Source organism: Schistocerca serialis, chromosome 5, assembly GCF_023864345.2.
Source record: "Schistocerca serialis cubense isolate TAMUIC-IGC-003099 chromosome 5, iqSchSeri2.2, whole genome shotgun sequence".
NCBI lineage: Eukaryota > Metazoa > Arthropoda > Insecta > Orthoptera > Acrididae > Schistocerca > Schistocerca serialis.
Genome location: NC_064642.1, coordinates 370398302 through 370421833, shown reverse-complemented (window position 1 = coordinate 370421833; position 23532 = coordinate 370398302). Strand labels below are relative to the sequence as shown.

At 45.1% G+C, this 23532-nt stretch overlaps 1 protein-coding gene across 1 annotated transcript in view; it reads right to left on the bottom strand.

The window, feature by feature from the left end:
* Positions 1–23532, bottom strand: part of LOC126481603 (inhibitory POU protein-like) — a 456090-nt gene that overhangs the window by 11771 nt on the left and 420787 nt on the right. The window contains exons 5-6 of the mRNA XM_050105471.1: positions 1719–1803; positions 1390–1592 (exon numbers count right to left, since the gene is read on the bottom strand). Of these exons, the coding sequence (XP_049961428.1) occupies positions 1390–1592; positions 1719–1803 (288 nt within the window). The remainder of the gene's footprint in view (positions 1–1389; positions 1593–1718; positions 1804–23532) is intronic.

Here is a 23532-nt window from a genome sequence, read left to right as displayed (position 1 = left end):
GAACAGGACCAACGACGTCTGAATGGAATCGGTCAAATTGACAGAAGTGCAACCCTTCCGCAAATTGCTGCAGATTTCAATGCTGGGCCATCAACAAGTGTCAGCGTGCGAACTGTTCAACGAAACATCATCGATATGGGCTTTAAGAGCCGAAGGTCCACTCCTATACCCTTGATGACTACACGCATAAAGCTTTATGTCTCGCCTCGGTTCGTCAACACCGACATTGGATTGTTGATCGCGGGAAACATGTTTCCTGCTCGGACGAGACTCGTTTCAAATTGTATCGAATGGATGGATGTGTACGATTATGGAAACAACTTCATGAATCTATGGACCCTGCATTACAGTATGTGTGTGTTCAAGCTAGGCAACGCCTCGCAGCAGTGGCTACACCGGTTCCCGTGAGATCACCGAAGTTAAGCGCTGTCGGACGTGGTCGGCACTTGGATGGGTGACCATCCATGCCGCCATGGGCTGCTGCCATTTTTCGGGGTGCACTCAGCCTCGTGATGCCAATTGAGGAGCTACTCGACCGAATAGTAGCGGCTTCGGTCAAGAATACCATCTTACGACCGGGAGAGCGGTGTGCTGACCGCACGCCCCTCCTGTGCGCATCCTCCGCCGAGGATGACACGGCGGTCGGATGGTCCCGGTAGGCCACTCGTGGCCTGAAGACGGAGTGCTGTTCAAGCTGGTGGAGGCTCTGTAAGAGTGTGGGACGTGTGCAGTTGGAATGATACGGGACCCCTGATACGTGTAGATACGAATCTGGCAGGAGACACGTACGTAAGCATCCTGTCTGGTCACCTGCGTCCATTCATGTCCATTTTGCATTCCGACGCACTGGGGAAATTCCAACAGGACAATGTGATAAGACACCCTAAACGGCCAGAAGTGCTACAGAGTAGCTCCTGGAACACTCTTCTGAGGTTAAACACTACCGCTGGCCATCAAACTCCCCAGATACGAACATTATTGAGCATATGTGGGATGCCTTGCAACGTCCTGTTCAGAAGAGATCTCCATACCCTCGTACTCTTACGGATTTATGGACAGCCCTGCAAGCTTTATGGTGTAAATTTCCTCCAGCACTACTTCATACATTAGTCGAATACATTCCTCGTCGTGTTGCGGCTCTTCTGCGTCCTCGTGGGGACCCTACACGAAATTAGGCAGGAGTACCACTTTCTTTGGCTCTTCAGTGTATATCCATTGTAATAAGTTCAGAGCATCTTGTTATGTTGGAGGGAAGGCTCTGTATTGAGGAAAGTCTCAGTAAATAATAGCATTTATAAATTTTTACTCTTTGGTGTCACAGGTAGCTGTATAATCAAGTATATGGACAGTAGAGTACATACAGTGGGATCAAGCTGTGCCTTTACGTACCGTGTCGGAGTCGGGGTGGAGGCCGGCGGCGGCGGCGGCGGCGGCAGCGGCGGCCATGGCCGGGTGGTGCGCGGGGTGCCCGGGGTGGGCGGGGTGGTGGTGCGCCGGGTGGGCGTGGTGCGCGCCGGGCAGCGGCGGCCCGTGCCCGTGGTGGTGGTGGTGGTGCGCGTGGTGCGCGTGGTGGCTCGCCATCACGTTGCCCATCGGCCCGTACACCGCTGGCGCGTGCCCGTGCACCTGCTGGCCCGCTCCCGCGCCACCCCCGCCGCCTCCACCGCCTCCGCCGCCGCCACTTCCGCCTCCGCCACCGCCGCCACCGCCGCCGCCGCCTTCGCCCATCGGCGCCAGAGTCGTCATCGAGGTGCTCGAGATGGGGTCCAGCATGTCCAGTCCCTCCATGCCGTGGTGTCCCATCTGCAGCATCCACAACTGCTTGTCAAGCACCGCCTCCCGGCCGTCCTGCGGTCACAGAAACGAGACACGCCTCCGTTTAGTGCTCGTCCTGGACTTCTGTGCTACTGTGCATCGTCATTAACCCAACAAGCACAATTTTCATCATACACATTATCCAAATTAAAACTGGCCGTAAAAGTATTTTCGGAATTTCATGTCAACATATTCATAAAATCAAGAAGATTCATACACTATTTGACCAAAAGTATTCGGCATATCCCTAGTAAAGCGGTATAGACGTCACCAGAGGTGGACCCACCCAGTATAAAAGTATGTGGAGAGTATTGTGTTATCATTAGAAAAGCAGTAACAGCTAATTGGGTCGATCAAGACTCAGAACGTGGACTAGTCATTGAAGTGCCATCGAACGTGGAATGCCACCTGACTAACAAATCCATCAACGGCATTTCAACTCTTTTAAAGCTACCCAAGTCGACTGTCGATGATGTGATTGTAAAGTGGAAACGAGAAGGGCCAACAGCAGCGAAACCAAGACCATGCGGGCTTCACGTACTGACGAAGAGGGACCGTCGAGCATTGCAGGGGAAGGTTGTAAAATTCCCATGAAATCAACGGAAAGATCGCTCATGAGTCGCGAAGTGTTGTCAGCAGTGCACCAAGCACAATGACTGTGCGCAGGAAATTAAAACGAATGGGATACAGTGAACGAGTAGCTCCTCAAAAGCAACACATTTCTATAGTCAGTGTTAAGCAACGCTTTAGGCTGTGTAAGGATTCACGCCACTGGGAAATGGATGGCTGCAAACAAAGGATTTTGAGTCGTGAATCACTATATATCCTCAGGTAATCCGATGGAACGTTTCAGTTTGGTAAAATAGTGGAGAACGTTACCTACTTTCGTGTATAAAGCTAAAAGCTAAGTACGGAGGATGTGTGTTACAGTGTGGGGTGGCCGCGCGGGATTAGCCGTGCGGTCTAGGGCGCTGCAGTTATGGGCTGTGTGGCTGGTCCCGGCGGAGGTTCGTGTCCTCCCTCGGTCGTTGGTGTGTGTGCTTGTCCTTAGGATAATTTAGGCTAAGTAGTGTGTAAGCTTAGGGACTGATGACCTCAGCAGTTAAGTCCCATAAGATTTCACACACATTTGAACATTTTTTTGGTGTGGGGTGCTGTGCGTGATTATTGTGTGGTCCTCTCGTTGCTCGTAGAAACGCTAAATGTGAAAGGATGTGAATACATCTTACAGCACTGTGTACTGCGTACAGTAGAGGGACATTTCGGAGACGAAAACTGTATCAGCATGGTAATGCACCCTGTTATGAAACAGCATCTGTGAGGCAATGGTTTGTGAACAATAACATTCCTGAAATGTGCTGGCCTGCCCTGTGTCCCGACCTGAACACAATGGAACCTGTTTGCGATGAGACCCCAACGTGCAACATCACAGCCTTCTATTGTTTCGGCTCTTGACGACGTACGCACAGCCACTCCTCTACAGACATGTAGAAACATCTCTGAAAGTATCCTCAGTAGATTTCAAGACGTCATTCAGCAGAAGGGTGGACACACCGCATACTGTCCGCTAATGTATGTCCGGATCCCTTCGATCAGGTAGTGTACCGAACAACGCCTTCTTCCACACATACTTATTTCCAGAATAACTATTGACTCGGCAGCTTAATTCTTCTGGCCAGATGAAAAATGTGTCCCACACCGGGAGTCGAATCGTGGTCCTTCGCCCTTGGAAGCTAGGAGGAGGGGGGGGGGGCAATTAACGTAATTGACGCTTTCACGGCATGTCGTATCTGTGGATAGCTCAGTCGCCAGAGCATTTGCCTATAATAAACATAGGCCAGGTTCGAGCCCCAGTCTGGCACACAGTTTTACCCTGCCAAGCATTTCCACTATTATTTGTATTTTGTCACTGCACTAGGCATTTCAGTTTCTGTAGCCTCATTTCCAGATGTATCGAATTACATTAAGTTTCTTTGTCTAGAACAGATTGATGTTGGACAATAGTGCGTTCCTGTTGTTAGAAGGTAGTACTACAATAATGAACAATTATCGGTATTAAACGACAACATAAAACGCAGAAGCATTCTACTCAGAGAATTATGTTTCCCACGTTTTCCTAGTTAATCGTCTTTATTAGCTTCTTTTTACACGATTTCCAAATTTAATATACAGGATATTACAAAAAGGTACGGCCAAACTATCAGGAAACATTCCTCACACACAAAGAAAGAAAATATGTTATATGGACATCTGTCCAGAAAGGCTTACTTTCCATGTTCGAGCTCATTTTATTACTTCAAATCACATTAATCATGTAATGGAAACACACAGAAACGGAACGTACCAGCGTGACTTCAAACACTTTGTTACAGGAAATGTTCAAAATGTCTTCCGTTAGCGAGAATACATGCATCCACCCTCCGTCGCATGGAATCCCTGATGCGCTGATACAGCCCTGGGGAATGACGTATTGTATCACAGCCGTCCACAATACGAGCACGAAGAGTCTCTACATTTGGTACCGGGGTTGCGTAGACAAGAGCTTTCAAATGCCCCAAAAATCAAAGTCAAGATGGTTGAGGTCAGGAGAGCGTGGAGGCCATGGAATTGGTCCGCCTCTACCAATCCATCGGTCACCGAATCTGTTGTTGAGAAGCGTACGAACACTTCGACTGAAATGTGCAGGAGCTCCATCGTGCAGGAACCACATGTTGTGTCGTACTTGTAAAGGCACATGTTCTAGAAGCACAGGTAGAGTATCCTGTATGAAATCATGATAACGTGCTCCATTGAGCGTAGGTGGAAGAACATGGGGCCCAATCAAGACATCACCAACAATGCCTGCCCAAACGTTCACAGAAAATCTGTGTTGATGACGTGATTGCACAATTGCGTGCTGATTCTCGTCAGCCCACACATGTTGATTGTGAAAATTTACAATTTGATCACGTTGGAGTGGAGCCTCATCCGTAAAGAGAACATTTGCACTGAAATGAGGATTGACACATTGATGGATGAACCATTCGCAGAAGTTTACCGGTGGAGGCCAACCAGCTGCTGATAGTGCTGTTCTTAAATGTATTTATTCACATTCGCTATTTCGGTGTATTATGTCATTCTTATGACAGCTCTAACAACATAAACTGCTTAAAGACAACTTCAACGTTAAGAATACATTCTGTTCTCAAAACTTTCTGTGAAAAGCAAATTATCAATATTTTTGCTTTCCTATCTCACTATGAAGTGCATCTATGTACCATCATCATTTTAAAAGAACATTGTCCTCGTGTCAGGCATGTTCACACATTTCATATGCATAATGAGACAAAGGTTTCCGTCACCTATATACAGGGTGAGTCACCTAACATTACCACTGGATATATTACGTAAACCACATCAAATACTGACGAATCGATTCCACAGAACGAACGTGAGGAGAGGGGCTAGTGTAATTGGTTAATACAAACCATAAAAAAATGCACGGAAGTATGTTTTTTAACACAAACCTACGTTTTTTTTAAATGGAACCCCGTTAGTTTTGTTAGCACATCTGAACATATACAAATACGTAATCAATGCCGTTTGTTGCATTGTAAAACGTTAATTACATCCGGAGATATTGTAACCTAAAGTTGACGCTTGAGTACCACTCCTCCGATGTTCGATCGTGTGTATCGGAGAGCATCGAAATACGTAGGGATCCAAAGGGAATGGTGATGGACCTTAGGTACAGAAGAGAATGGAACAGCACATTACGTCCACATGCTAACACCTTTTTACTGGTCTTTTTCACTGACGCACATGTACATTACCATGAGGGGTGAGGTACACGTTCGACGGGCGTTTCATAGGACGTGGAGGACGCATAAATTGGCCAGCCCGTTCTCCTGATCTTACACCTCTGGACTTCTTTCTGTGGGGTACGTTAAAGGAGAATGTGTACCGTGATGTGCATACAACCCCAGACGATATGAAACAACGTATTGTGGCAGCCTGCGGCGACATTACACCACATGTACTGCGCCGTGTACGACATTCATTACGCCAGAGATTGCAATTGTGTGCAGCAAATGATGGCCACCACATTGAACCTCTATTGGCCTGACATGTCGGGACACACTCTATTCCACTCCGTAATTGAAAACGGAAACCACGTGTGTACGTGTACCTCACCCCTTATGGTAATGTACATGTGCGTCAGTGAAAAAGACCAGTAAAAGGTGTTAGCATGTGGACGTAATGTGCTGTTCCAGTCTCTTCTGTACCTAAGGTCCATCACCGTTCCCTTTGGATCCCTACGTAATTCGGTGCTCTCCGATACACACGATCGAACAGCGGAGGAGTGGTACACAAGAGTCAACTTTAGGTTACAATATCTCCGGATGTAATTAACATTTTAGAACGCAACAAACGGCACTGATTACGTATTTGTCTATATGTTCAGATGTGCTAACAAAACTAACGGGGTTCCATTTAAGAAAACGTAGGTTTGTGTTAAAAAACATACTTCCGTGCATTTTTTTATGGTTTGTATTAACCAATTACACTAGCCCCTCTCCTCACGTTCGGTCTGTGGAATCGATTCGTCAGTATTTGATGTGGTTTACGAAATATATCCAGCGGTAACGTTAGGTGACTCACCCTGTATAATGACACTCCTCTCCACTAAAACGAGAACATTATGTCAACCGAGAAACATGACATCGACTTGTTCACGAACTGTGTGGTTTCAAACGTGAGACGATAACTGGAGATAAGTCTTGAATATCAAGCGATTTCTGTGCAAGCGTTCGATTTTCGGTTAATTTTCATCCTCCCTCTGCGTATTCTGCAAAATCAAGTAAAACATTGTGTTAACTCATTGTTGCCTATAGTTGAGTATGAATCAACTGTATAACGAAAATGATGCTTAAATTTATAAGCAGTTCAGTCGTAGATATGATACTTTAAAACAAAAGAAGTGAACTTAATTACTTAGTTTAAATAAATGTAATCTGTAAAAGCTGTATAAGTATTTCAGTCCTCTGTTATTCGAAATCGGCTGTACCCGTAAGAGAATTCTGGACACCCTATCGGCATATACCGGGGTTGAACAATGCAATATAGTGTATTCCTGTATCTTCCATAAATATTTTTAGTATCACTAAACGTATCACTCATTTTATTACAATCTGTTTCTGTTTTCGTTGAGCTGAATAGGCGTTAACTTTTAAATTCGGTGGGGGCGGTTGCCAAGGCTCACGATTAATTTTGAAAAGAGCCCTTCGGCTTCCTGAGCAGGCGCCTTTGTGTGGGAGCTTGCGAACTTGGGTGCATGAAATCTTTACTTCTGGCGGCATCACACATTCCACGGGGCCCAAGGCAAAAGAGAGGGCACCTGCCACCGTGTGTTAACAATGTGTCTTGCTCCAAAATAAAAATTTGATGCTTACATAAATAATGTAATAAATAATTTATGAACTCAACGGATCCTAGGGACGGCACATTCAACGCGTCATGTATTTACTTCATTTTATTTTTTTATTCATTGAACGTGATCTGATTACGGCCTTCAGGACACCTTTTACATACATACAAGGATGCGACTGACAGATGTTATCCTCATTTTTTCCTTACTGACTCCCAGTTCCTCATTTTTGTGTATTCACTACATCGAGTTTCCTCTGAAGTAATCTAGTTATTCCACTCTTACCTTTGTAGCCCCTCTGCACTGGTCTATTGACTGCTACACCTATTACTTCTCTGAACACGCCCTATCTTGACTTCTGCTTGACATCCCACCCTGTGAACACTATATAAATAATCTTTTATTATGCGATTCAGCAAACGATTTATTCCGTTCCTCGATAAACCCCTAATGTCCTCATTTCGTCACCACCACGTTAAACTGCAACATCAACTGTAATATATTAATATTTTGTTTTTGCTTTTTCGCGTTTCTTCTTTCATACGATCTAAGTCGATTTCATAAATACTGATTGCCCTTTCTTGTGTCATCAGTCTTCTGACTGGTTTGATAGTACCCGTCATGAATTCCTCTTCTGTGCCAAACTTTAAATCTCGATGCAGCACTTGCTAGCTACGCCCTGAGTTATTTGCTGGATGTATTCCGCCTCTGCCTTCCTCCACAGCTTTCACCCTCTACAGCTCCCTCTAGTACTATGGAAGTTACTCGTTGATGTCTTAACACATGTCCTGTCACCCGGTCCCTTCTTAAAGTCAATGTTTTCTATATATTCCTTTCTTCGCCGATTCTGGGGAGAATCTTCTCAGTCCTCACCTTATCTGTCCAGTATTATTTCAGTTTTCAGACCCGTCACTTACTGTATCTTCTCTGATTCGCCTTACACAGCATTCTTTACGAGCATTTGCTCAAATTTACGCCATTTGTTCATTACTTATAAATGTTTCCTTTGGTCACATCTTCGACTAGATTACATCATTTTGCTTTCTGTTTCAAACAATGGAGACTCCAGATTTGAATATCACCAGTACACGTGAAAGGATAGATTGCTACTCACGTGAACATGACACGTTGTGTTCGAGTTACACTATGTGATCAAAAGTATCCGGACATCTGGCTGAAAATGACTTACAAGTTTGTGGCTCCCTCCATAATTAATGCTGGAAGTCAATATAGTGATGGTCCACCCTTAGCCTTGATGACAGCTTCCACTCACGCAGCCGGCCGGGGTAGCCGAGCAGGTCTAGGCGCTATGGTGTGGAATAGCGTGACCACTACGGTCGCAAGTTCGAATCCTACCTCGGGCATGGATGTGTGTGATGTCCTTATGTTAGGTTTAAGTAGTTCTAAGTTCTAGGGGACTGATGACCTCAGAAGTTAAGTCCCATAGTGCTCAGAGCCATTTGAACCACTCTCGCAGGCGTAAGTTCAATCAGGTGCTGGAAGGTTTCTTGGGGAAAAGCAGCCCTTTCTTCACGAAGTGCTACACTGCGGAGAGGTATCGATGTCGGTCAGTGAGGCCTGGCACGAAGTCGGCGTTCCAAAACATCTCACAGGAGTTCTATAGGATTCAGGTCAGGACTCTGTGTAGGCCAATCCATTATAGGGATTTTATTATCGTGTAACCACTCCGTCACTGGCCGTCCATTGTGAAGAGGTGCTCGATCATATTGAAAGATGCAGTCACCATCCCCGAATTGCTCTTCAACTGTGGGAAACAAGAAGGTACTTAAAACATCAATGTATGCTTGTACTGTGATAGTGTCACGCTAAACAACAAGCGGTGCAAACCCCCTCCATGAAAAACACGACCACACCTTAATACCACCGCGTCTCCGAATTTTACTGTTGGCGCTACACACGCTGGCAGATGACGTTAACCGTGCATTCGCCTTACCCACACCCTGCCATCGAATCACCACATTGTTTACCTTGATTCGTCACTCCACACAATGTTTTTCACTGTTCAGTCATCCAATGTTCACGCTTCTTACACGAAGCGAGGCGTCGTTTGGCATTTACTGGCGTTATGTGTGGCTTATGAGCAGCCGCTCGACCTTGAAGTCCAAGTTTTCTCACCTACCGCCTAATGTCATAGTACTTGCAGTGGATCCTGAAGCAGTTTGGAGTTCCTGTGTGATGGTCTGAATAGATGTCTGCCTATTACACATTACGACCCCCTTCGACTGACGGCGGTCTCTGTCAGTCAACAGACGAGGTCGGCCTGTACGCTTTTGTGCTGTACGTGGCCCTTCACGTTTCCACTTCACTATCACATCGAAAACAGTAGGCCTAGGGGTGTTTAGGAGGGTGGAAATCTCGCGTACAGACGTATGACACAAGTGACACCCAATCACCCCTCGTGAGTTCCGCGGAGCGCCCCATTCTGCTCTCTCACGATGTCTAACGACTACTGAGGTCGCTGATATGGAGTACCTGGCAGTAGGTGGTTGCACAATGCACCTAATATGAAAAACTTATGTTTTTGTGGGTGTCAGGATACATTTGATTACATAGTGTAAACACAACTAAAAGACTGTCACACCTTTAGCTTTCATGTGAAGCCCTCTTCAGAAAAGAAAACACACAATTCATTCAGACAAGCATGCGCATTTTACGCACACCTAACAGCCATAAACGGCTTTCCAGTCCGTGCGTCCGTACGTACATTTGAAATATATGTTACTGATCTACCTATAACGTAGTTATTACTATTATTATTATTATTATCATTACTGGTCATAACAGAAGAGATACACATACGTACATCGAATGTAAGAGGTAATGTTTAAACTTGAAAACCAGATTGCAGCAGTTTTCTGTAACATTGAGATCAGCTACGAAAACGTTCAGGGTTTTTTTTCCCACAATATGTCTTTGCTTCTCCACACCACAGTCGCACACATCACTTTCACAGTAGTCCCACGTCCTCAAGATGGGGCCACGTATCCCTTCTGCCTTTCGGATTCGATTGAGTATCGACCATTCGCGGTCAAATCCTGCCACAGCTGTAGTTGAATTTTGAATGAGGTAGGGGTTCTGGCGTAGGTATTCATTTCACCTTTCTTCCCACTTCTCGGTGAGATCGAAAATGTCTGTGAACCGAAGATTTACCTAAAGGTGGCTCGCGTGACTTCAGGCGTATAGCTGGTACATTCTGGGAAGCGCTACTTGGAAATGAATTCTAACTCGACTTTAAGAATTTGCACCAAGACCTCTTTTGTACTGAGTGAGAGTAGATGGTTCTCATTGTATCATTCAGTACTGCGGCTATTTCATTTGTACGTACGTTGCTATTCCCATGTAGAGACACAGTACACAGCAGCTGAACCCTCAAGTGGAAGTACAGCATTGCCTGACGTGTCTGCAATAGTTCCCTAGCTGTTTCAGGCTATTTTGTGGACTAGACTTATTCTTGAACTTCGCTCCTTTGACAGGGGCGTGCAGTGCTGCTTGTCTTCCTGCTGTCATATTAACAGCTGGTTATCTGATACTGGACATTCTTGAAGCTAGTAGCTCTAACGTCGTCGACAGACAAATTAAACAGAATAGGAGCCAGAATCGATCCGTGGGACAGGCCATTGCTCGGAGTTCTTCATCTGCTAGCTTCTCTGTTCATAAAAACTGAAAATCTTCCATCAGAGTGTATGCTGTTGAGAAAACTTGATAACTTCTTTCGTGCAGTAACATAAACATACTAGATCATTACCCCCTCTCTCCATACCGTATTGTAATCTGCCGCCAAATGTACGAAAACTGCATCCTATGTGAATCCCCTCTGAAATACGGATTCAGCTAATGCTGTGGCAGTTATCACCTGATCGCTACAACACAGATGTTTTCTGAAACATCCTGCTCGACTGGGATTATTTTATCAATGTCCTGTTGGACGCGGTGGGGAATTAACTTCTCCAGTAATTTATTTGTTCCACTGAGTAGGGAGATAGGTCAGCAGTTAACCGCATAAGTTCCTGCTTTCGCTATTTCCAGAACAACAAACACTTTAGATTTCTTAGACAACTTTGATGGATTTCCAGTTAGCAAGTTATCGTTGAGGAATTGTAGGAGCATTTGTTTCGTCTGTGTGCATTCAGCTTTAAGGAACTCCGAATACACTCCATCAAACCCAGAAGGTATTGATGTCAGAGAGCTAAGAAAAGTTCATGTATGTCAAAGTCTAAGGCACAATGAGGGTGAGATTCAAACGATATCTGTTTCCGTATAGAGAAGAGTCTATACGTCGTTTAATGAGGATTTTCTCACAAATAATCAAGGTGAAAGTAGAATGAAGATTTCGTAAGTGGTAATATGAACCATGGACCTCGTCATTGGTGGGGAGGCTTGCGTGCCTCAGCGATACAGATAGCCGCACCGTAGGTACAACCGCAACGGAAAGGTATCTGTTGAGAGGCGAGAAAAACGTGTGGTTCCTGAAGAGGGGCAGCAGCCTTTTCAGTAGTTGCAGGGGCAACGCATGAATACTCCTCACGTGTAGTTCAAGTTAAATCACTGGTACATTACTTGCTAAATTGTGCTTCTGTCTTGTATCTTATCTGCAAAACAGAAGTTCAATATGAAGTAAAGTCAACGCAAATAGTTAGGATTCTTTATGAACCATGCTAGTACTGGGTATAGTTTTGCCTAATTAGGCTGGCGACCGTTCCTTTGTACGCAATTACAGGTTACTTGATTACCAATAGAATCTTGGTTCGATTCTCGTTTGTTCTGCTACTGCTTCTTTTCAATAGAAATCTTTAGAGAAACGAAAATAATCCGATATCTTAATCATTCTACTCAAGATCATGTTCAAATTAAAATCCTTTCATAGGAGCAACATTATCGCTATGTTGCTGATTTAGTAGTAGCCGATGGTTAGATGCCACAGACGGCGCACACAATATGGACTATGTTACGCAAGTAGACCCCAAGTGGATATCACTCCGCCGGAGGCGGATATGAGCGGACGCACGGCTCCATTCGTCAGAGTGTATCAACAGTTAGTTCGACAGAATAAACACCATGACTAAACACATCATCAAGACTTACCGAAACGCGACACGCAGAAGAGCCCAACTGGATATTCCATTAGTTATGTTAGTCGTTGTTCACTCGAGTCAGGACCTGACCAGTATTCAAAGATAAATTAGTTTAAGTGAACATACAGAAAGCTACTTTTTAGTACATAATAACAAGCAAATTCATGTATGAAATCAAGTAATTCACATATCATTACAGTGTATGTACGCCACCTGCGACTATGTTAGGAATTTGATATTACTCAAATGCCTACCATGACTACACAGGCATACACTCGTTCTTTCGAAAAAAAATTTCGTAACTTTTTGACATACTTATACATCCAGTTTTGAAATTACACATTGTATCTCGGCCTTGCACTCTGGAAGTGACAGTGATTTGCTACCGTACTTCGAGATTTCAGATACCACCACGCATAGAAATCACATGGCTTCAAACCATAGGGTCTTGATGGCTAATTCAAATCAGTGTTGTGGGAATCCACCCTGCCAGAAAACCTCTCTCATAACAAATCTATTGCGGCAATCGATCTGTTACAAGTTGTATCATCTTTAATATAATCTAACTTCATTAGCATTCACACATTACAGTGCAGACCAGAAAAAATTGTCTTTGTATACTGCAGTAGCGTTAGCCGTCCACTGTTAATGAGTTTCCGGCCTCATTTTCGCACAAGTATGGCCCAGTTACGCCCTCAGTTCAAACTGCACACCACACACTCATTGGTTCAAATGGCTCTGAGCACTATGGGACTCAACTGCTGTGGTCATCAGTCCTCCAGAACTTAGAACTACTTAAACCTAACTAACCTAAGGACATCACACACATCCATGCCCAAGGCAGGATTCGAACCTGCGACCGTAGCAGTCGCACGGTTCCGGACTGCGCGCCTAGAACCGCGAGACCACCGCGGCCGGCCCACACACTCATTCTCCATAACTACTCGCTGATCTTCTGTGCCTCAAATCCCGCAATCTTGCTTCTTTGCGAGGCCACTCTACAGAAAGTGCGCCTCGTCAGTGAATAGAATTTTCTTGATGAAATTACTGAGCCGGCCGGGGTGGCCGAGCAGTTCTAGGCGCTACTGCCTGGAACCGTGCGACCGCTACGGTCGCAGGTTCGAATCCTGCCTCGGGCATGGATGTGTGTGATGTCCTTACGTTAGTTAGGTTTAAGTAGTTCTAAGTTCTAGGGGACTGATGACCTCAGATGTTAAGCCCACAGTGCTCAGAGCCATTTGAGCCATTTGAAATTATTGTCCGCTCGTTGTTCCGCAAGCACTCAGTGGGCAAATTCTCGGCACTTTCCGTGATCGTTCGGCTTCAGTCCTTGTGTCAGTTGGATCTTATAGGCCCGAAGTTGCAGATCCTGTTTGAGAATTCGTTGCACGCTGGTTCTGGGGATATCTTATCATCGTGAACCTCAGAGAATAAACATTTTCATTCACGATGACGATATGTTTCGCAAGATTAACACTAGGACGCTCCCAGGGTTCAATGTCCACAACAGAACCGGAATTCAAAATTATCAATCAGTCTCATCACAGTCGACTTATTCGGTACATTAGGTTGAGCAAACATTTCATGGAGGTCGTGAACAGTCTCTGCAGTACATTCGCCGCGTTTGTAATAAGTTTTCCTTACGACTACACGCTTTTCCGCCATTCTTAATCACAAAGGAAACTGATGAAAATTTTGTCGCCTTACTGGAATTTAAGTGTTGGACATTTCAAAAGTTTCGTTCTTTATGGTACACCCTTTACGCTGCCACGTATCCTCTTCACACTCAGCTCAAATAATGTATACTTTACATTAACAGATGGTTGTAAATTGTTGCTAATATGTGTTACCATATTTCAGCCGCATTTAGCCTAAATCCCTTTTCACTGTGACGAGGCTTCGTAGCAGTTGCGTGAAAGCGACCCACGTCATAATAGCGACTGCGAGGGACGTTCAGTAAGCAATGAAGTACTTTTTTCCTCAGCCCGTTTCGTTTGAAAAAATGCAGAATTTGCTATGGGACATTGTGGAATATACCCACTTCAGATCTATCGTTTCATGAAGTCCTGATACGTGAAGGCGCTATACGTAGCCTTCAAAATAGCGTCTGGAATTGAGGCGACTTCGAGGCATGGTGCTGCCATAGAATTTCATTTGACGCAAAAGCCAGAGCATCGCAATTGCAGAGTGTCTGCGGAGTCTTGAGAGGGCACAAAAGCACGGCGAGTTGTTGGGAGAGACGTCTGTGATCATCGGAACAAGATCGCAGAAATCTGTCCGATCTCCCACAAGCCGGCCGGCCACAAACACAGCTGTGAGTCCTGCATTTTGGAACGTGCTGGCATTCCCATTAGGGGTGATCGACAGATTACAATCGCTGCACAACTACACGTATCTGTTGGTAGTGCTGATACACTCGTCCACTAGTTAGGGTGTGTGTATTTGTGTGTGTGTACTGAACCAGGGAAATAGAAACGACGGAGAGGCTTCGTCCCGCCGTAGCCCTCAGTGGTTCACAACCCCACAACAGGTCACAGCAGTCCACTCACCAAACCACCGTCCCACACCGAACCCAGGATTATTGTGCGGTTCGGCCCCCAGTGGATCTCCCCTGGGAATGACTCATAGCAGACGAGTGTACCCCAAATGTTTGCGTGGTAGAGTAATGATGGTGTACGCGTACGTGGACTGACATAGTGTATGTTGTTGTTGATGGGGTCTTCAGTCCACAGACTGGTTTGCTACGCTATCCTGTGCAAGCTTCATCTCCCAGTACCTACTGCAACCTACATACTTCTGAATCTGCTTACTATGTTCATCTCTTGGTCTCCCTCTACGATTTTTACCCTCCACGCTGCCCTCCAATACTAAATTGGTGATCCCTTGATGCCTCAAAACGTGTCCTACCAACCGATCCCTTCTTCTAGTCAGGTTGTGCCACAAATTTCTCTTCTCCCCAATTCTATTCAATACCTAGTTATGTGATCTACTCATCTAATCTCGAGTATTCTTCTGTAGCACTACATTTCGAAAGCTCCTATTCTTTTCTTGTCCAAACTATTTATTGTCCGTGTTTCACTTCCATACATGGCTATACTCCATACAAATACTTTCAGAAACGACTTCCTTGAATAACATAGGCTACAACCCTGTCTCACTCCTTTCCCAACCACTGCTTCCCTTTCATGCCCCTCGACTCTTATAACTGCCATCTCGTTTCTGTACAAATTGTAAATAGCCTTTCGCTCCCTGTATTTTACCCATGCCACCTTCAGAATTTGAAAGCGAGTATTCCAGTCAACATTGTCAAAAGCTTTCTCTAAGTCTACAAATGTTAGAAACGTGGGTCGGCCTTTCGTTATCTTCTAAGATAAATCGTAAGGCAGTATTGCCTCACATGTTCCAATATTTCTATAGAATCCAAACTGATCTTCCCCGAGGACATAGTGTAACTGAAGTGGAATAAGAGGAACCAGCCCGCAGTCGCCGAGGCAGATGGAAAACCGCCTAAAAACCATCCATAGGCTGGCCGACACACCGGACCTCGACACTAATCCGCCGGGCGGATTCGTGCCGGGGACCGGCACGCCTTCCCGCTCGGGAAGCAGCGCGTTAGACCGCGCGGCTAGCCGGGCGAACACTAAGGTTACTGAAAGATGTGTTTCCAATGGGTTTCATAGCCGCCTAACAGAAGAACATAAAGAGCAAAGGACCATCTGCGCAGAATTGTTTCCACGTTGAGACGCTGGTAGAGACAATATATATTGAACATTATCATAGGTGATCAAAAATTCATCCATCACTTTGAACCGAACACAGAACGGCAATACATGTAGTGGCGGCACACCACCTATCTCCGAAGAAAAAGTTCATAGCCACATCCTCATCACGTAAACTCGCGGCGTGGGTCTTTTGGAGACTCTGAAGAGGTTATTCTATTTCATTTCCTACCTCATGATGCCTCAGTCAAGTCTAAAGTGTATTGTGCTACCATCAGGAAACTGAAGGTTCATCGTGTTCGTCGCCACAAAAATGCAAACGATCTTCTCTTTCTCCACGACAGCACAAGGCTTCACACACGTCTGCCCATTCGAGAGGAGCTCACAAAACTTCGTTGATTCTTCTTCCTTATCCATCCTACAGACTGGACCCCGCACCTTACGAGTTCGATCTGATTGACCCAATGTAGGATGCGCTCGACAGGAAGCAGTACGTGGGCGATGGGGAGGTTAAGGATGCAGGAACGTCTTGGCTGCCACGTCGACAGGTGGAGTGATACCATGGTGGCGTATCGACTATCCCAGTAAGATGGCGTAAGGCCGTCGCATTTAACGGAGATTGTGTTGAAAAATAGGGTTTTGTAGCGAAAAGAGTGGGAAATAATTTGGTGTATTGGAATTGAGGAGAAATCCAATTTGGTTTCAGATAAAAAATGTGTTGTATTCCTTATTGAACCCCCTTCGTACTTTCGGAGGTAGTGTGTTCTTTCCCCGCCTCATTTATATCTTTGGTGCCTAAAGCATTTGGTGAACACAGCAGTTGTAACAAAACCTTTCGTGGTAGAGACTGCAGCATAGGTTCAGCCTAGGGATCTACACTCCTGGCCATTAAAATTGCTACACCAAGAAGAAATCCAGATGATAAACGGGTATTCATTGGACAAATATACTATACTAGAACTGACATGTGATTACATTTTCATGCAATTTGGGTGCATAAATCATGAGAAATCAGTACCCAGAACAACCACCTCTGGCAGTAAAAACGGCCTTGATACGCCTGGGCATTGTGTCAAACAGAGCTTGGATGGCGAGTGCAGGTACAGCTGACCATGCAGCTTCAACACGATACCACAGTTCATCAAGAGTAGTGACTGGCGTATTGTGACGAGCCGGTTTCTCGCCCACCATTGACCAGACGTTTTCAGTTGGTGAGAGATCTGGAGAATGTGCTGGCCATGGGAGCAGTCGAACATTTTCTGTATCCAGAAAGGCCCGTACAGGACCTGCAACATGCGGTCGTACATTATACTGCTGAAATGTAGGGTTTCGCCGGGATCGAATGAAGGGTAGAGCCACGGGTCGTAACACATCTGAAATGTAACGTCCACTGTTCAAAGTGCCGCCAATGCGAATAAGAGGTTACCGAGACGTGTAACCAATGGCACCCCAAACCATCACGCAGGGTGATACGCCAGTATGGCGATGACGAGTACACGCTTCCAATGTGCGTTCACCGCGATGTCGCCAAACACGGATGCGACCATCACGATGCTGTAAACAGAACCTGGATTCATCCGAAAAAATGACGTTTTGCCATTCGTGCACCCAGGTTCGTCGTTGAGTACACCATCGCACGCGCTCCTGTCTGTGATGCAGCGTCAAGGGTAACCGCAGCCATGGTCTCCGAGCAGATAGTCCATGTGCTGCAAACGTCGTCGAACTGTTCGTGCAGATGGCTGTTGTCTTGCAAACGTCCCCATCTGTTGACTCAGGGATCGAGGCGTGGCTGCACGATCCGTTACAGCCATGGCGATAAGAGGCCTGTCATCTCGACTGCTAGTGATACGAGGCTGTTGGGATCCAGCACGGCGTTCCGTGTTACCCTCCTGAAGCCACCGATTCCATATTCTGCTAACAGTCATTGGATCTCGACCAACGCGAGCAGCAATGTCGCGATACGAAAACCGCAATCGCGATAGCCTACAATCCGACCTTTATGAAAGTCGGAAACGTGATGGTGCGCATTTCTCCTCCTTACACGAGGCATCACAACAACGTTTCACCAGGCAACCCCGATGAAGTGCTGTTTGTGTATGAGAAATCGTTTGGAAACTTTCCTCATGTTAGCATGTTTGAAGTGTCGCCATCGGCGCCAACCTTGTGAGAATGCTCTGAAAAATTAATCATTTGCATATCACAGCATCTTCTTCTTGTCGGTTAAATTTCGCGTCTGTAGCATGTCATCTTCGTGGTGTAGCAATTTTAATGGCCAGTGGTGTATGTTTGGTGCCTTAAGGATTTGGTGAACACAGCAGTTGTAACAAAACCTTAAGTGGTAGGGAATGCAGCATGGGCTCGGCCTAGGGATCTACATATCATAATCATGGCCGTGACCACTGGTACTTTCGACGATATTAACGTCCGGAAACGTTACTCTTTCTGCCCCGTCGCTTATAGGACCTGCGAAGGGTCGTGCCTACGCGAACGTGCCCACGCTCAAAAGTTTCGCCCGACATTGCGGATCTCAACATTATTTCAGCCACTCGCCGTAAATCAGCCCGTGCGCCGGCCTCTGACCGAAGCCGTTGTGGACGTAACTTTTTTGCCGCTAAGAGAGACTGCTGGCGGCGCGTGGTCGGGCCGACGTGGCGTTTGAGAGGGAACCCGCAGTGTGGAGCGCGGCGCAGCAGGGCAGAGCGGAGCGGATTTATTTAGGCGGGCCGGCCGCTTGTCAGCCGGGCGACAAATGAAGCGTAACGCGGCGCGGCGCCGTGGCGGGCCGTCCTCGGTTCCCATTTAGGCGCACTAAATTGTGCCGCGGCGCCGGCCGGGGGCGGCGCGCTAACGATGAGCTATGCGGCCGCTGGGAGCGCCGGCGCGGCGCTGAATCATGCGGTCCGGTCCGGCCTCGCGCGTCCCCCGGGCTGCCCCCGCTGCCGGACACTTGCTGTGCGTGTCGCAGCCGCGCGCGCCGTCTGCCGCCGCCGGAATGAGCTGTTTGTCCGTCATCCCCGCTGCGGTCCGCACTCGTAAATGACCGGCAGCGTCTCATCGCGAGCCTAACTACACGCCACACTGGCCGAGTGTCTCGCCCGCCGCACGGCCCCATCGATATCCGAGCGTCCATTATCTGATTGGATTCTGCTACACGACTCTCTCCTACGCATTAATTCCCTGTCTCTTGCGGCAGTTCACATCAGATCAGAATTTGAGCCTTCTTTTTTTTTTTTTTTTACTTCTTTTTGGTTTAACGTGGCCCGCCGTGAATTCCTCTCCACTCCTGTGTCAACCTCTTTAGCTCACAGTAGCATGCTCTTGCACCCTATCGTCCTCAATTATACGTTGGATGTATTCCAGTCTCTGTCCTCCTCTGCGGTTTTTACCCTCTGCAGCATCCATTAGTACAGGGGTGTCTAACACGCGGGCCACATGCGGGCCAAACCAAGTACCAAAGCGACCTAACAAGGGAACCTCCCCATCGCACCCCCCCTCAGATTTAGTTATAATTTGGCACAGTGGATAGGCGTTGAAAAACTGAATACAGATCAATCGAGAAAACAGGAAGAAGTCGTGTGGAACTATGAAAAAATTAGTAAAATATACAAACTGAGTAGTCCATGGGCAACATAGGCAACATCAAGGATAATCTGCGTACAGGAGCGCCGTGGAACCGTGGTTAGCGTGAGCAGCTGTCGAACGAGAGGTCCGTGGTTCAAGTATTCCCTAGAGCGAATAGTTTACATATTTTATTTTTGCAAAGTTATGATCTGTCCGTTCGTTCATTGACGTCTCTGTTCACTGTAATAAGTTTAGTGTCTGTGTTTTGCGACCGCACCGCAAAGCCGTGCGATTAGTAGACGAAAGGACGTGCCTCTCCAATGCGAACCGGAAACATTTGATCGCAAGGTCATAGGTCAACCGATTCCTCCACAGGAAAACACGTCTGATACATTCTATACGACACTGGTGACGGCATGTCCGTCGCATGACAAGAATATGCTGTCGACCCACCAACTTGCACACTTGACGAATGGGTAAAAAGATTCTTCTACCTTGCCCGATTTAAGTTTTCTTGTGGATGTGATAATCACTTCCAAAAAAGTGATGAAAACATAAGAGTGTCACATAAAAGGCAACAAATGAATGCAACAGTTTCACAGTCGCACAGTTTTCTCTGTGCTCTGTCAAAACATATGTTTTTAACGTTTCCAAACTTTTCCGTGTGTAGACCGTCAAATCCTGCATATGTCCAAGCAAATCTGAACATGTCCTGGAATTTTGTGGAGCGAAGTTGATAATGTGTGAGTGCCTGAACTCTGATAATTGTCTGAAAATATAAAATTAAACTTTTCACTCGAGGGAAGACTTGAACCAAGGACCTCTCGTTCAGCTGCTGCTCACGCTAACCACGGGACCACGGCGCTCCTGTGCTCACATCGTCCTTGATGTTGCCTATGTTGCCCATGGACTACTCAGTTTGTATATTTTCTTATTTCTTCCTGTTTTCTCTATTGATCTGTGTTCAGTTTTTCACGGCCTATCCACTGTGCCAACTTATAACTAAATCTGAGGAGGGTGCGATGGGGAGATTCCCTTGTAAGAAGTGAGCATCTATCATACGATCGGTGGAAAAAAAATGTTTACGTAAGCTTGTAATAAACTGAATACTTTTACTACGAAGCTCCCGCCCTCTCTTTTTTTTTCAGCAGTGGTTATTCTTAGTGTGCCACCCAAAAGTACTTGTCCTCTCTCATTGTCCCCTAGATACGCTAAATGGTTGCACACCCCTTTTTTAATAGCATGGAGGTTATTACCTGATGATTTAAGAGGGGTAGGACGTCAAACGGGCCGACTTGAAGCAGGAGAGGCACCACAGGACACTTTATTTTCTACTGTCTATACTTTTACAAATAAATTCATAAAACTTTGTCAGCATGGCCAGGAAGGATTCAGGATTCACACTCATAGCAGTGGAAGTGCAAAAACATAACAAAATAAATTTTTTTAAGATATGAAATTTCATCATTTTTCCACTTACTGTTGGCTGCATTTTTTGCTATAGGTACATTTTTCTTCACAAGTAAGAGAGATTCTCTGATGAATTTTGCACAGTATACAAACCGTACTTACAGGTGTATGACACTCTAGAAATTTCCAAATCTATTAAAAACTGTGGTATAAATTGAGATAATTAACTACAAAATTTGCTTTTTTTCTAAACATAATGTTTAGAACGTAACAACTCATTAATTTTTTCATCAATTAAATAGGTTCTAGAAGTTCAGACACCTGTAAGTATGATTTGTATGCTGTGCAAAATTCATCGAACAGTCTCTCTTACTTATGAAGAAAAATGTACCTATAGCAACAAATGTAGCCAATAGTAAGTGAAAAAATGATGAAATTTCACATGTAAAAAAAAATTATTTTGTTATGTGTTTGAACTTCCGCTTCTACGTGTGTGAATACTGAATCCTTCCTGGTCATTCTGACAAAGTTTTATGAATTTACTTGTAAAAGTACAGACAGTGGAAATTAAAATGTCCTGTGGTGCCTCTCCTGCTCCAAGTCGGCCCGTTTGACGTCCTACCCCCCTTAACAATTTACCATCTTCGTTGATCCATTATGGACCATGGGACAACGGCTGGCATGTACTTGAGCAATCTGCGTCGCCTGGCCACCAAGAGCAGTTGCATGACGATTTGATTCACGCATCCAGTTATATGGCTGCTTCCATGTATAGCGATTTTACGACTATGACGTGTGGGGCCTGAAGACGGCATCAGTGTAATGCCGAAACTGGTACCACATTAGAAGTTCACCAAATAAATTTCTGTATACATAAACATAAGGCTGTTGGTAAATTATTGCGTCAAGAAATAACATTTTTCCTGTCATCCTGTCCCTTCCTCTTGTCAGTGCTTTCCATACGTTCCTCTCTTCACCGATTCTGCATCCGCAGTCCTCCCATTATCAGCACAGCTAATTTTCAACATTCTTCCGTAACACCACGTCTCAGAAGTTTCCATTGTCTTATGCTCCGATTTTCCCACAGTCCTCGATTCAATTACGCGCAATCCCTTGCCATAAATGTGCATTCTCAGAAATTTCGATCTCGAATTAAGGACTATGTTTGATACCAGCGGACTTCTTTTTACCAGGAATATTCTCTTTGTCTATGCAAGTCTGATTTTGATGTCCTCCTTGCTCCGTTCGTCATTGGTTAATTTCTTTCCAAGGTAGCAGAATTCCTTAACTTCTTCTACATTGTGATTACCAATTTGGACGTTAAGTTCCTCTGTGTTCTTATTTCTGCTACGTCTTATTACTCGTTCTGTCGTCTTTCTTAGATTTACACTCAGTCCATATTCTGTTACTCATTAGGCCGATCGTCCCATTCAACAGCAGATGCAATTCTTCTTCACTTTCATTCAGGATACAAATGTCATCAGTGAATCTTATCATCGATATCCTTTCACCCTGAACTGAGTCCCTTTTTTTAACCTTCCTTTTAATTCTGCCATTGTTTCTTCGATATGTAGATTGAACAATACGGGCGAAAGACTGCATCCCTGTCTTCCATCCTATTTAATCTGAGCACACCGTTCTTCGTCTTCGAATGTTATTGTTCAATTTTGGTTCATGTACATATTGCACATTACTTGCCTTTACGTGTAAGTTACTCCTATTTTTTACAGAATTTCAAACATCTTGTAGCACTTTACATACGTTGTCTGGGCTACCCGAGGTTGGGCTTTAGACTATTGGAAAACTCTGGCATGGTCAGATGAGTCCCAATTTCAGTCAGTAAGAGCTAATGGTAGATTTCGAGTGTGGCACTGAACCCAAAAAGGCATGGACCAAATAGCTATTAAAATTGGTACTCTGAAACAGAAGAACAAAAAAATCTATGTATTCAAAAGAAGAAAAAACGTGGCTGCTGTATGGACATACGGCACTTCATCTGAAAGACCAGCGACGTTTATCCGTTGCAAAAGAGAAGAACCTGTGGAGGATGTTGTCATTTCTCCGTCAATAGCTCAGGTAGTTGTAAGACACAGAAGTGAACGTTGAGAGATGTTGTCCTAAATTTCATTTTGTTACTCTCGAGTAAAAGATTTAAAAGTTATGAGAAAATGTATTTGTTGACATAAGTCCTACTAATTAAAATATTACTGCTGTATTTCTGAACTTGTACTATCGCAAATAAAACGCAGTGCCTCAGTATTAATGGAACCTGAAAGAAAAACGTTCTTATTGGCACTTAGAATCAATCAGTTCCAGGGTATGGCACTTAGAACGGTTTTAATAGATTATTTATCTTCTAATTTGCCTCATTACAGTTTTCAGTGACGTGGTTAACAACATATTTCTGTGATATGAAAATACGTTCTACTTTCTTTTTTTGATTCTCCAGACAAATGTGTGATTTGGCACTTAGAATGTTTGACATTTTCACTTTTCATTTATATTTGTGCTGCGAAATCATTATTAG